We start from the raw sequence: 14,344 nt of genomic DNA on the forward strand, positions 1-14,344 counted from the left end.
TATGAGTACTTTTGAGCCATGTGTTATGTTTTGGTCCGGCTCAGGTTTTTTGGCAATTTTTTGGGCTAGGGGCATTTGTGTACTTTCTGAGGTTAGGGTTTTCTTATATATTGTTCTTATCTCTTTGAGATAGGGTTATGAGGGTTTGTAACATTTTCAAAGAAAATAGTGAAACATGTTCTACTGCTCGGTCGTGGACGTAGCTTCCTTCTTGGAGGTGAACCATGTAAATCTCTGTGTTGTGCATTGTGTGTGCTCTCTCTATTTTCGTTTTTCTTCTGCAAATCGCCATTCTGTGCGTTGTTTTCTTAACACTCTACATTTTCATGCTTGGATTCAATGCCTATATTACACTATACTATTCTAATTTGCATAGGGACAGCCTCCTCTCCTTTAAAGAGATCAGGGTGGATGTATTCCATTTTGTTGGAAGGACAACTTATTTTGATAGCTGTAGGATTTTTTTGGAGACAGACCTTTTTGGACTAGCTCTGGGTCTAGATCATGCTTCTCAACTAGGTTACAAGAACAAGGAGATCTAATGTTGCAACAAGGATATTACTGCCATGATCCTAGCCCCAACTGCTATAGTGAGGTCGTGGTGTCTGATTCCTCTATTGCTGAAAGTGTCTCAATCTTCTTCAACCATTTCTATTCCTCCAACCAAGAATGGTCATATTTTGGATCTCTCTAACTTTTTAACTAGATATGTAACTGTTAACCAACAGATTTTTATTTTAAAGGGTAACATTGTACAGACTCATTTATCTTTCGTTTAATATACATCTTTTATTCTCATTAAAAAAAAAAAAAAAAAAAGAAGATGGACACAACTCCAACATTGAATCATCAGTCTGATACTTACTTAGTCCTCAAGCGAAGGACCCCATAGCCCAAACCCTATTGAAAAAATCACAAGACAAAAACAAATACCACATAGTCTCCATTCTTTGGTTGCAGAAAACACAAATCTCATGCTTGCTCCCCCAGCTGGCCAATTTAGCTTTACAGGGTACTTCTACATTAAACTCTTAAATTTAGTTTGAATGTTTAACTTCCTCATAAATTTCCACTACTTATTAATATTGAATGAAACTCCAATACCATAGTCCATACTTGAGTTCCTTTTGAAAAATGCAACAACCGTTTTAGTAGTTAGCTGACCTAACTTAGAATAGACACAAAATCAATGCTCATTTCATGGAATTGTAGGTAACCAACCATACATCAAGATTATTTGGAGGTAACATACTAGATAAAAGAGGAATGTTCCACTCATTATTGATAATAAAATCTTTGACTTTATTAAGAATAGGATGCATTCAACTTAGGATCCATGAAACCTCCCAAAAATTAGTTAATGTTCTATTCCCAATACTAATATACTCTATTTATTTTAGTAAAGCTAAAACACTAGCTATACCATTCCACGTCTATGACCCTTTATTTTTTTTTATAGAAAAGGAATTTATATATATATAGGGAAGCAGTTTTCTGTACGAGAGTGTGGCCTATGCCAGCACTCCCATGTGTTTATCTCTCTCCTCCTTAAGACAAGGGAGCAGAGGTGTCTTTTCACATAAGGAGGAGAGAGATAGACTGGCGTAGGCCACACTCCCGGACAGAGAACTTTTTCCCATACATATATATATATATATATATATATATATATATATATATATATAGAGAGAGAGAGAGAGAGAGAGAGAGAGAGAGAGAAGTGATAGAATGTCTGAGAGAGTCCCACTAGTAGTTAACCTCGTGTATAGTGTACTTGCTTTGACAGCATGCCGGTTAAAAAGAGCCAAAATCCCATCATCCCAATATAACAAAACAGAAATTGTATGAGTAAAAGTTCTGAGCTGATAAAAAATGTAAAGAGAATTCCAAAAACCATGAGTAGTCATAGGATCATTGATGATCTGTTGCAGCTCGTCTAAAACATTCCATATCTATACAGTGTGCCATCCCTATGAACTTGCAAAGGTTAGTCCACTAAAAAGCCCTCTAGCTTCTGCTTCTATGGTGCTAGTTGAGTTGATGTAATCCAGTTCAACCAAAGCAAAAAAAGATTTTTTTTCACAACTCCGTAAATACATTACCATTGTCAAGTTTGATTTGCTCCTTATCATCTAATCTGTTGAACATATTCAAATCAGAGATCCATAAAGATTAAGGAGGAATTGCTAGGTTAGAGGGGGGGTTAACATTATTGGTTAAAAGGCCTAGGGGTCCAAACACCCATATCGTGGCTGGTATGGTACATGCAAACAAGCATGCCAAACAGATTCTTGTTGCTCATTGCAAAAGGGACAAATGTGATCAATATTGCTCCACTTGGCTAAGGAGAGCTTAATTGGGAATGCTTCATAACTGATTCTCCATAAGAAAATGGTGAATTTAGGATGGTTTTTAATTTCCAAATAAATTTTCACCATTGAGAAGGAATTCGAGGGTGTCAGGTGTTACTGTTATTGGGCATATTCTGAAGGTATTTAGATGCCAATTTGGTTGAGAAGATTCCTGATGATAAGTGATTCAGAAGATGAACATGATTTTACTTTTAGATGTATTTTGAATTTAAGTGATTGGGATGATAAACAAGATTTATGTATTTATATGTATTTGGGATGATAAATAGTTGTTATCTATTTTGTATTGAATGGATTATGTGGATGCAAGAAATAGGTGTTATATATATATATATATGCAGCTAATATCCGTAGCACAACAATCTATAACTAGAAAATCGCAGTCACAAGTTTTTAGCCACAAAATTCTGCAGGTAAAATCTACAGTTATAAATTTACTACAGGAAAATCCACAGCTAAATATCTGCATCTATAACTTTACTGTGGGAAAATCCACATCAAAATATCCACAGTTATAGATTTGCAGTGGAGATATCCGTAGCTAAACAATTGTAGCTATATTTGCTGCGAAAACATTCGCAACTACAAATCCGCAGCTATAGATTTGTTGTAGAATAATATGCATAAAAAAATCCGTAGCTATAGATTTGTTGTGGAAAAATCCGCATCAAAGAAATCCACAGCTATAAACTTGTTGTGGAAAAGTCCGCACCTAAAACTCCGTAGCTATAGACTTGCTGCGAAAAAGTCTGCATCTAAACATCCGTAGCTATAGACTTGCTGCGAAAAAATCCGCATCTAAAACATCTGCAGCTATAGACTTGCTACGGAAAAGTCCGCATCTAAAACTCCGCAGTTATAGACTTGCTGCGGAAAAGTCCGCATCTAAACATCCGCAGCTATAGATTTGCTGCGGAAAAATCCGCAGCTAAAAAACCACAGCTATAGAGTACCCTTTTCCTGCGGTAGGATATCCGTAGTTACAGAAGTAGCGACGACACTTGTAGCTGCAAATAGAAAACCGTAGGTACTCCATAGCTATAGGCTATTGCTACGGATTTTTTTACTTTTTACTGCGGAAAAAAGCGCAGTTATAAGCCCTTTTTGTTGTAGTGAGTGACACCACCATTTATCCATCTCAGAGGATAAAGGTAGATTTGAGATTGTATTCACAGTACCTGAAGGTAGGTGGTCATTGATGAGGGTTGTTTTCCACTGGGTAGAATCAATAAAGTGGCAGACTCTAAGCTGGTTGTCAATTGAAAACATTGAGGATGGGATGAGATCAGTGGTTGTTGTTGACACCAAGGGTCAGTCCAGAAAAAAGTGTCATTATTGGTTCCAATCCTCGTACTAACCAAGGATTTTAATATTGGAAGATTGTGGCAATACTGTTCCATGTCCAGGTCCCTTTTCTTTTAATGGTGTAGGAGTTAAAAAAAGATCTATTGTGAGAATATTTGGCTTTCAAGACAATTGACCATAAGGATTGAGAATCAGTAATCAGTCTCCAACCTAATTTCAAAAGAAGAACTTTATTTTGGGTTATAGAGGTACACAGACCAAGGCCACCTTGTGGTTTGGGGGTGCAGATCTTTTCCAAGGAGATTGGATGGAATTTTCGAGAACCTTCCCTGTCTCCATTCCAAAATCTCAAACAAATAGAGTCAATTAATTTACAAATTTTATTGGAAAGACAAAACAGGACATGAGATAATTAGGAATAGAAGAGAGAACTGATTGAGTGAGAATCTTACGTCCTGCATTGGATAATAGGTTAGCTTTCCAACCTGACAGTTTATTCTTGATTCAGTGCAAGATTTGGTGAAGACTTTTTGATCTAGCTCTCTTGTGAAATAGATTGATTCCCAAATAAATTATTTCTTGAGACATCTCTTTGATTTCAAGGATTTTGGTGAATCTTCTACGATCATCTGCAATGACATTTGCTAAAACAAACACCACTTTTCTTTAGGTTAATGTATTGTCCAAATAGATCTGAAAAAAGATCTAAAATGGACTTAATTGAAAGGATATCCTCTAAATTTTTTTATTTTTTTTTTTGGAATTGGCGAGCTTTAATAGGGGGGGATAGGCCCCAACGTGGTCTGAACTCATGACCTCTTTATTTGAGGAGTTGGTCTTTTGCCAACTGAGCTGACCCCTTGGGATGATATCCTCTAAAGTTGCTCGACAAAAAATAAAAGTATCATCAACGAAGAAAAGGTGGGATATTTTAGGAGCATTTCGAGCAAGTTTTATCCCTTTAGACATATTGAGGTCTTTATAAGTAGAAAGGAGACGGGATAAAACTTATATAGCTGTAATGAATAGGTATGGGCTAAGAGAACATCCTTGCTTGATTCCTCTAGAGGGGTTGATGAATCCAAATGAGGATCCTTCTAATTTTCACAAAGGATATTAGGTGGCCTATCAGGTCACACCAGTCATCAATAAAGCCGAGAAATTCAAAGATTGCTCAGAGGAGACCCCATTCAATCTTGTCATAGGCCTTAGCCATATCAAGTTTTAGTGCAAGGTAACCTTGCTTACCTTTTTTCTTTCTGAGATGGTGAAAAAAATTTATGGGCTAGAATAATGTTATTAGAGATATATCGCCCCGGAATAAAAGCAACTTGGCAAGGAGAAACAAAGGACTGCAATAAACCCTTTATAATCTATTGGCCAACAATTTAGCAATGATTTTGTAGGACACATTACAGAGGCTGATAGGTCTGAAATCACCTACTCTTATAACACTCTCTTTTAGGAATTAGATAAATGAGTGTGTGATTAGTACCAAAAGGTAAGGTATTGGTGGCAAAAAAAAATTGGACACAAAACTGTAAATGTCACATTTGACCATCCCAGAATTATTGGTAGAAACAAGTTTGAAACCCATCAACTCCTGGTGCTTTGTAAGCTCTCATGCCAAAAACAACTTCTTTAATCTCTTCCTCAAAGGGGATGAAGCATAAAGCAGAAGATTCATCTGGGTCTAGGATTGGGTTGAAGAGACATTCTACGAAAGATGGGTCTAGAGGATGTGAGGTTGTGTAAAGATCATTTAAGGAAGTAGCAAAGGTGTTTGCTATATTTGGTGTTCCAGTCGTCACAAATGACCTCAATTTTTATTGCATGGTAATATTTGGTATTCCCATCTCCATCCCAAATATAAAAATGTCTCGACTTCTGGAACCAAAATTCTTCTTCTACATCAAAAGTCCATGATAGCTTCTGAGTAATGGAGTTAAGATTCTTGATCATATAAGGATCGGTAACGGTAATAATAAAAATGAAAGGACTTAAAAGGGTATCCTTGCCTAATTCTTCCGGAGGATTTAATATTCTCAAAACTACCTACGAACTTTTTTTTTTTTTTGGGTAAACACCTACTAACTTAATAGAATATGATACTGTCAAGATTAAGTATCCTATCAAGTCACACCATCTACCTACAAATCCTAGAAACTCAAAGATTGCTCTAATCAGACCCCATTCCAACCTATCATATGAATTCTTACGGGAAAGAAAATGGAAAATTCCTGAGATATTATAATATTATCAACAATCTGCAGACCAGGGACAAATGCATCCTGGTAGAGAAAAATGTAAAATCCAAAAGGGTGTACGGTCTCTTAGCCAAAATTTTAGCTATCACTTTATAAGACACATATATAAATTAATCGGTCTGAAATATTCAACAAAGACTACATCTGATTTTTTAGGTATCAATCACAAAATGGTATGATTGACACCAAACGAAGGGGTCGGTGTAGTAAAAAACCATGGACAAAATTAAAGGAATTTAAATAATAGCATCCCAAAAATAATAATAATAATAAAATAAAGTTTGGAAACCATCACAGTAGGGGCTGTGAAAGCCCCAATACTAAACACTGCTTCTCTCACTTCTCCCTCAGAGGGCAAGCAACTTAAAGCGAAATTCACAAAATGAGACGCAACGGGGGAGAATAGAGATTCCACAAAAGAATAAGCATGTGACGGCTTATCTAAGTGCAAGTACTTGAAGAGGTGGGATTTTTTTTTTTTTTTTTATGAAAAAACGAAACAATATATTAACAAAGCAAAGAAATAATATCGTTTACAGATCCACTAAAGGATATTCCCCTCCCAAGCCAATTAAACAGAGAATAGACCCGATTATCCCCATCATTACAAAAAATAATTGTTTGAGAGTACAAATCTAGCTGAGATAAAATATAAATAGAGTACCAAGGTCGTAAATTTCCAAACGGTTGCTTGATCATGTCTTGTAATTCTTGAGACACATTCCACATTTGAAAGTTAGTCTATCAAAAAATTTTAAGCTTTTGAGAAGCACATGGGCTTCAGCTTCTATAAAATTTTCTGTTAAAGTACTGTTTAATTGAACTAAAACAAAAGAACTTTGATGCAGGATTCCAAAGGCCTAACCTGACTTGCCTAGACACCCTGTTAGTGTATCCTGCACAAATCAGAATAGGATCCGTTAGATAAGAAACATCAAAGATGTACGAGGAATAGAGTCATTACCATCGAGTTCGATTAAGTAATTCCCTTCTTCATTAGGAAATGGGGATAAGTGCAAATCAGCAATCCAACGATTGATATTATCTAAAATCAACTTATGAAATAGGATGTGATTGTGATGATACTAAAGACCCATCTGCAAGTACTTTTGTTAGAATGTAAGGTGTTAATGAGATCTAAAAAGAATGTTTGAGTGGAGGAGTGATTGAGATTCTCCTTTCAAAGAACTAGCGATCATGTGGCCCAGATCCTCCTAGAGAGATCACAGGTAAAATGAACATGCCAAATTGACTCCTGGTGAGAATTACAATAAGGGCAAAGAGGATTTAGATTACTCCATTTAGCCAAGATTTCTTTTACAGATTTACAGGTATGCCATTGTGTAAGACTCTCTAGAGGAACATCTTAAATTTGGGATGTACTCTATTTCCCAAGGACCTGATACTTGGCGGTGTAATCTCTCTAGTATTGGCCTATTTGCAACAAAACTAGGTGGTGTTGTTTATAATTTAAAAATAAAAAGCTTAAACAAAATAGAACTTAAATGGTATCTTTTTTTCTTTTTCTTTTCTTTTCTTTTTTTTTGGGGGGTGGGGGGGAGCGCTACCTGGTCTCCTGGCCCTGCAAACCTAGACACAGAGGTCCAAAATGACCGATCCACTCCCATGGAAAGGCGGAAACCCCATTCCCTATGATACTTGCGTGCACGCTCTCATTGGCCTCCGCATTGATGTAGGGGCACGCAACCAAGTAGTGTTCTCTTGCCCCTTTTTTATCTTTTTTTTTTTTTATAATGAAAATCTCAAAACAACAAAAAGGTGCAACCAAGGGATTTGTTCTTTGGGCATTTTTTTCAGAACAGTGTGCCTTGATAAGGTTATCAAAGAGAACCCAATATCTGTCAAATGGAAGATTGGATGGGCCCAAAATTTTGTTTACAGGTAATAAACCCCAAGGCCCCCTGCTTATGTGTAACACTTCAAATCAAACAATGTTTGTTGAATGCCGAAATAATGCTTTGAAATTTCAAGACTCTGGGAGACTACCTTATAGTGGTTCAAGAACTGCATGCCAATACATGGGCAAGTATTTGATTAAATTAGACTTTGAAATTTAACACACGATTAATACAGACCATGAACTACTTATTCATTTGTCCATGTGGCACAATGAGGGCCAATTTGATCAATTTATCAAGAGAGCCATGAGAATGAATTTCTCCCTTTTAACATATAGCTATGGTCAAATGTACGCAGTCGTACCCCTGTTTCCAGAGAAGCTGTTTTCAGGACTTGAACCCGTGACCAAACGTTCAGCAAGTGAGCACTTGACCATCACATCCAAAGCACTGTTTATATCACGCAGGCGGTAATTTCCAGGCACCCAAAACACTTTTTAGGTCTAGACGTGGTCGCCATACCTACGACCGATTGGCTTCTTTTCCCCATAATGTAAATAATTTTAGCCTAAAAAATAATAAATTTTGCATGATAATTGAAGTAGAGATATTATTGAATTGTCTTTCTTAATACTAAAATTGAAGTATATTGGTTTAGAAGTAAACATATATTGCTATATTTGGTAAGATTTGGTGGCTTTCACTTTTGCTTCAAATAGCATCTCACTTAAGTGTTTGCTTATCCGAGGAACACTCCTTGGAAGTTTTATTTCTTTTCACATCCTATGAACTTTTTTTGTTGGAAAAATGTTTTCTGCGGCGGAGAGCAAGCTGCGCACAGACACATGGGGATGGGCACAATGACCACCTTGGCTCCCTAAGTGGCAGGCACAGACACATGGGGATGGGCACAATGACCACCTTGGCTCCCTAAGTGGCAGGCCCATGTGTCCGGTCACAGCACATGCAATGCAGAGAACATGAGCCCTTTTTTTGGAGGGGTGCAAGAAAATCCTACGAATGTTCGGAAAGACCAAATGAAGCACCTTTAAACCTTCAGATCATAAAATTAACAGGAACATGGCACAACTTATTGCCAATCTCAAATTAATCCATTCTCTCTCTCCTGTGTTCAAAGTAATTTCAATTCTATCCACCTTTGACAAGCAGTCATTGCAACCTTCCAATCAATCATCTCTGCAACTTGCTTGTTGAATATTCAATCTTAGAAATTGAAGTGAACTACTTAAAATAGCATATCAATAGGTTGAACGTGTTTTCTAAAAATAAACTGATCATTAAGGAAGGCATTACAAAGTTGCAGCCCTTGAAAATAGAATTCAAGAAAAGACCTGCTACAACAACGTTTTGTGATCCAACCATACTATCAAATTAAATTCTTAGCTTCTGGGCATGCAATTTAATAAATAAGATATTCATGAATAGAATGAAACCTTTTCAGGGATCATGCATTAATTCATGAAATGAGACTGAACTGTAAAGAAAAGATGCACACCGTATCCCTTGAATCCAGAATGAAACCTTCTCAGGAATCATGCATTAATTCATAGCAACAGTAATTGTATTGTAAAACAAAACCCAAGCGAATTTCCACTAGAAGGTAATCCAGACTTTGTGAGAACCCACAAGAATAAAGTGCAATAACAACCTACGACCAAAAAAAAAACAAACTGAACGAACTTTAGATTTAAAGGTCCCAGTAAACTAAAGGAAAATATCTCAAACAGCATCCAAAAAAGCTCTCCCAGGAGTGCGTCGTGCCAAAGGTCCATGGCACCCAAGAAGCTGCATACACATTACAAGACTGAATTCTGTAAGTAATTTTCAATTGACACGTGAATCAAGCAAATCAATGGAATAAATTAAAATAACCAACACTATTCAACAGTTAAAAAGGGGGGACAAAATCATCGTAGCCATAAGATGCTTAGCATTCAACATTAGAGAATGAACAATCAGGCTAATAAGCAGAAAACAGACCTTGGCATTGACACCATCTGATACAATTCTGTTCTCCGACTTCCACTTCAGATAATCAGTACGATTGTACTTGGTAAATCCCCTGAAAAATGGAGCAAGGAGGGTTAGTGAATGTGCGAGAATGATAATCTAGATTGGTTTATCAAAAGTCTTCCTCCAAACCAAATAATTATCAAATGAACCATTGTGGTCAGGACAGTATATAATGATAGGGCTTGAGTTGATTATGAAAGAATTTATCCTAATTTATCCTTTCATATTTACATTGTAGGGAGGGGGACTTCTCATACAGAGCATCATCTGTGAACATTAAATTGATTTCAAGGAGAGTTTCTTTCACAAGGACTTCAGATTGGAACAACAGCACACAATATTGATGAAATGCTAAGACCCTAACTCAATACAAAGGGTACAACTTGATGGTGCCCCCTCAATAAGATCCTACCATAAAATTAATCAAACCAACTATCACGATAATACAGTTTGCTGGAATAGTACAGAAGGCAAAAATAGTGTAAAGGAAAAGATCTAGATTGGGTCATGGATCATGTTGGATGATGGTGACAATCTAGCGATTCTTCTAATTTCCTATAGTGATTCTTCAGAATTATTTATAATAAATGAATACACAGATGTACTGTAGGAAATTAGATGTCAAAACATTGCTCTAGTAAATATCATCATTTTTTCAAGAATCAAAAGTATCCATAGATCATACCATGAGGGACTATGTAAGATGGTCACTCAACATCCATCTGATGTTGGGTCCTTGCCAGGGTATATTGGACAGTCTAATTTAATGTTTAATAACCTTCCCACCTTTGCATGGACTATGCATGAGCACGAGGGTCTGGGACTTCAAGACCCTCGTTAGAACCTGGGTAACATATAGTAGAAACACCAAATATACATACCACTTCCTGCTAACAATAATCTTTTGGCGACCAGGGAACTTGAACTTGGCACGGCGGAGAGCCTCCTGCGCATGAGTGCTGTTATTATCCTTGCAGCGGACGGATAGGAGGACCTGACCAATGCTCACTCTTGCACAAGTTCCTTGTGGCTTACCAAAAGCACCCCTCATACCAGTCTGGAGCCTATCAGCTCCAGCGCATGAAAGCATCTTATTGATCCTCAGAACATGGAAAGGGTGCACCCTAACCCTCAAATGGAAAGCATCCTTGCCTGCAAACTTTGTCATGTACTTGTTGCAGGCGATACGAGCAGCCTCAAGAGCCTCACTTGAGACATTCTCCTTCTCCCAACTCACCAAGTGGACACAGAAAGGGAACTCATCCACGCCTTTCTTCTTCATACCCACATCATAAATCCTAATCTTTGAGTCAGGGACACCACGACAGTACCGTGATTTTGGATATGGCTTGTTCTTGATTTGGCGATAGCACCTTGCAGGTCCTGCGTTTGTAACAATAAGTCTGTCAACCACACATCAAATGATCTTCACAAAAACAATTAGATTTAGTTATGACAAGTTGACAATGATCCTGCTCTTAAAAATACAGTACTTGGGGCCACATCTGATAACAAATATAAAAGAAACAGAAAGCATATATTACTTGGAATGGCCACATCTGATAATAAATATAGGACTAACAGAAAGCATGGAATCATAATTTAATACACATGATAATATCCACAGAAAAGAGCAGTAAACAAGTTCTGGAAAAGGTTTGCCCAACTCTCAAATGAATTATTATACATTAAAGGAAAGGGTTGAATTAATGATCTAATTTTTAGCATTATCCCAAGTCAGTAATTAACCAGACACGTCATATGAAGATCAACAAATATAAAATCATACACCGTTATATTTTCAGGCATATCACTACATCTGGATATAAATATATTCTGGACAGCATTCATACAGAAAAAGGAGATGAAAAAAAGATCGAGGGGGAAAATGAGAATTACAAACAAATGTTTATAATATATAATGCTAGATTAAAACATCCATATAGAGTGTGCAAACTAGTCCATCAACAAATATCATGTTTCTTTGGTCCAAAAGAGGCCAACATAACTATAATATAGATGAATTAATAATTTACTGGCAACTATACTAGACAAGTGAATCTTATGTCCATAGCAAAAGCTGCTGTCTCTCAACGAGTTCAATGCAGCCAGCAGGATATAAGGGGTTTCTAATCTTAGTTTTAAGAGACATTCAGTAAAGCTGCAGCTCACCAGCTCATCAAATGTGTGTGACCAAAAAGTAACCTGCGGTGCAGACAGAAAAGGCAAGAAAGTGCCAGCTGCCCTCTTGTACAAACAAAGCCCAAATGGGATCTCCTCCATTGCTTGATATTATGATAAACAAGCAGGTAATGATGGTTAAGACTCTGAAAATGCCTATACCAACCTTCAAATGGTAATAATCCTCCGATCATTGGGGCACCTTGCCTGAATTTAGAATTTAGTGGATCTCCAAAAATGGAAACTGAATGAATAGTAGGATATGGTCAAGATGCCAAACTTTTTAATGACTAAGCTATTTTCCAATCAAAGTATATCAACAAATTCTTCATTTTCTTGAGTAGCTTCTGCTATTGACTGAAATCAATTAATAATTTCCTGTTACAAACTGGGTTATAAATCATTCCAAATAGTTCACAGAGACTGTTTACAGACAACGATCACTACAGTTCCCATTTGTTAAATACGCTAGACCCATCTTCAAGTTGAAGGAATTTCCTAATAAACTAACCTCACCACTGCCTGCCAATACAGGGACGAAGTTCATGCATTGACCCAATAATATATGGAACTCTCATGTCAACAGCTTAAAGGCAGCTCGCACATAGTAAAACATGTCCCATCTAACTAGCATTACAATCATTAGTGCAGATGTTTACACTTTTCAGTGTAGTAATTTAAAGTTTGAAACAACTTCAAATGCTATATCGGGGTAACATAATTTATAACCTATTACCAATAAAAGGTGTTAATTCTGATTATGGAACCGCACCACCACCACCATCATCAGTCCACATATAAGATTTATGAACAATATCACCAACTCATCCACTCCATCATTACAAACCCATGTAATCAAATTTATAAAACTCTGCACGAATACCTAACCATTTCATGCGCCCACCACTGCACCGAAGGAGACACCCACCATGCCATGACATAACGACCCATAATAAAGCCATATATGCTATATAACTGTAATCAAATCAAATACTAAACTTATTAATGCCTACTTCTGCAAAATTTAACATGAAATCATCCATCAAAATTCCCTCCAAAATTTTCTCCTCCCCTGTATGAGAAAAACCCTTACCACTATTCCAAAACCACAATATTTATTTGTATTAAAATCTAATTGAATAGAGAACTCCAACCCAATCCGACAAAATAACCTGCACAGCTCCTACTTGAGAGAGGGAGGGTTTACTAAGAAAACCCTGTATTAAACCGCCTAGCCATCAAACCCAACAGACCAACCCAAACAAGACTCTGAAAAAAGGGAAATGAACCCTACCTTTAGAATCTAGACACAAAATCCATGGACACGCTGAAACAAATGAACACAAATTCCTTACAAGATTTCATCCATAAAACAACAGAAACAGATGAATACAACTAGGTCAGCTTAATTAGAAAACAAAATAACAATTTGAATCGAAAATAGGCATCCAAAAACTCATAAAGCATACAGATCTCTCCGATTAGCACTCCTATTAAGCCACAAATTTATCAAATCACTACAAGAATAAACTCATCAAAACCAAATAAACAAAAGAAAAATCGAATCTATACTTCAATAACAAAAATATATTATATATATAACTGCATAAATGCACAAAGGCCTCGCATCCTCTCGCATGCCACCCAGGAGGGAGACGAATACCATGCAAGAACAATTGACAGAGATATAGAAGCAAAAGTAAAAGAGATTCTTACTTCTCCCCATGGCGAGAAATCTTCAGAACCTCTAGGGTTTCTTGACGAGAATGATAGCGAAGAACAAGAGTGAAAACCCTAAGCCTATGATATTTATAGGATAGGAGTAGCCGAATGAACCCCCCAAACCACCGTGTCAAGGCCAAAGTCTCTACGCTTCTTATTACATTTTCGTGTGGGCGTGCGTCATGGACACTTAGGCCCATGGGCCCATGGGCCGATAGTTTTCAAATATCGGGATATTTCGATAACCGATATGGTTTGGCTGTATCAGTTCGTATCAGACGGTTTTACTTTTAATTTTTAGATGGTTTTGCTCTTACTACGAAATGTTACACCGATACTATATCGGCCAAGTATCAATGTAGCAGACATGGCCGATAAAACTTAATCCGATAACGATATTTGAAACCATGCATGGGACGAGAAATTAAAATTCCCAAATCTAGGTCTTTAATCTCCATGGTCCACCCTTTTTGGCGGTGGGCTTTTGACGAGGTGTATTTAGAATCTAACGGTGCGAGTCTCCTGCCTGGTACCTTATCCCCTCCCCGGTTCGATCCCCCCCTCTCTATACAAAATATATAACGCGTTCATTTTAAATGCGCTT

General features: G+C 37.1%; 1 protein-coding gene across 1 annotated transcript; it reads right to left on the bottom strand.

Moving 5' to 3' along the window:
* Positions 1-9,492: 9,492 nt before the first annotated feature.
* Positions 9,493-13,818, bottom strand: LOC122652304 (60S ribosomal protein L10-like). Its single transcript, XM_043846011.1, has 4 exons — positions 13,735-13,818; positions 10,719-11,220; positions 9,805-9,886; positions 9,493-9,609 (listed from the first exon to the last, which is right to left on the bottom strand). Exons 1-4 carry the CDS (start codon positions 13,742-13,744, stop codon positions 9,544-9,546), a joined length of 660 nt encoding a protein of 219 aa, XP_043701946.1. The 5' UTR covers positions 13,745-13,818; the 3' UTR covers positions 9,493-9,543.
* Between the last annotated feature and the right edge of the window lie 526 nt (positions 13,819-14,344).

This window comes from Telopea speciosissima, chromosome 2, assembly GCF_018873765.1.
Source record: "Telopea speciosissima isolate NSW1024214 ecotype Mountain lineage chromosome 2, Tspe_v1, whole genome shotgun sequence".
NCBI lineage: Eukaryota > Viridiplantae > Streptophyta > Magnoliopsida > Proteales > Proteaceae > Telopea > Telopea speciosissima.

What these genes read in the sequence shown, in the direction of transcription:
- LOC122652304 (XM_043846011.1), bottom strand. An exon ending in ATTATTGTTAGCAGGAAGTG is followed by an intron (nt 9,887 to 10,718) that starts GTATGTATATTT and finishes TCCATTTTTCAG; the next exon opens with GGGATTTACCAAGTACAATC. An exon ending in CAGATGGTGTCAATGCCAAG is followed by an intron (nt 9,610 to 9,804) that starts GTCTGTTTTCTG and finishes ATGTGTATGCAG; the next exon opens with CTTCTTGGGTGCCATGGACC.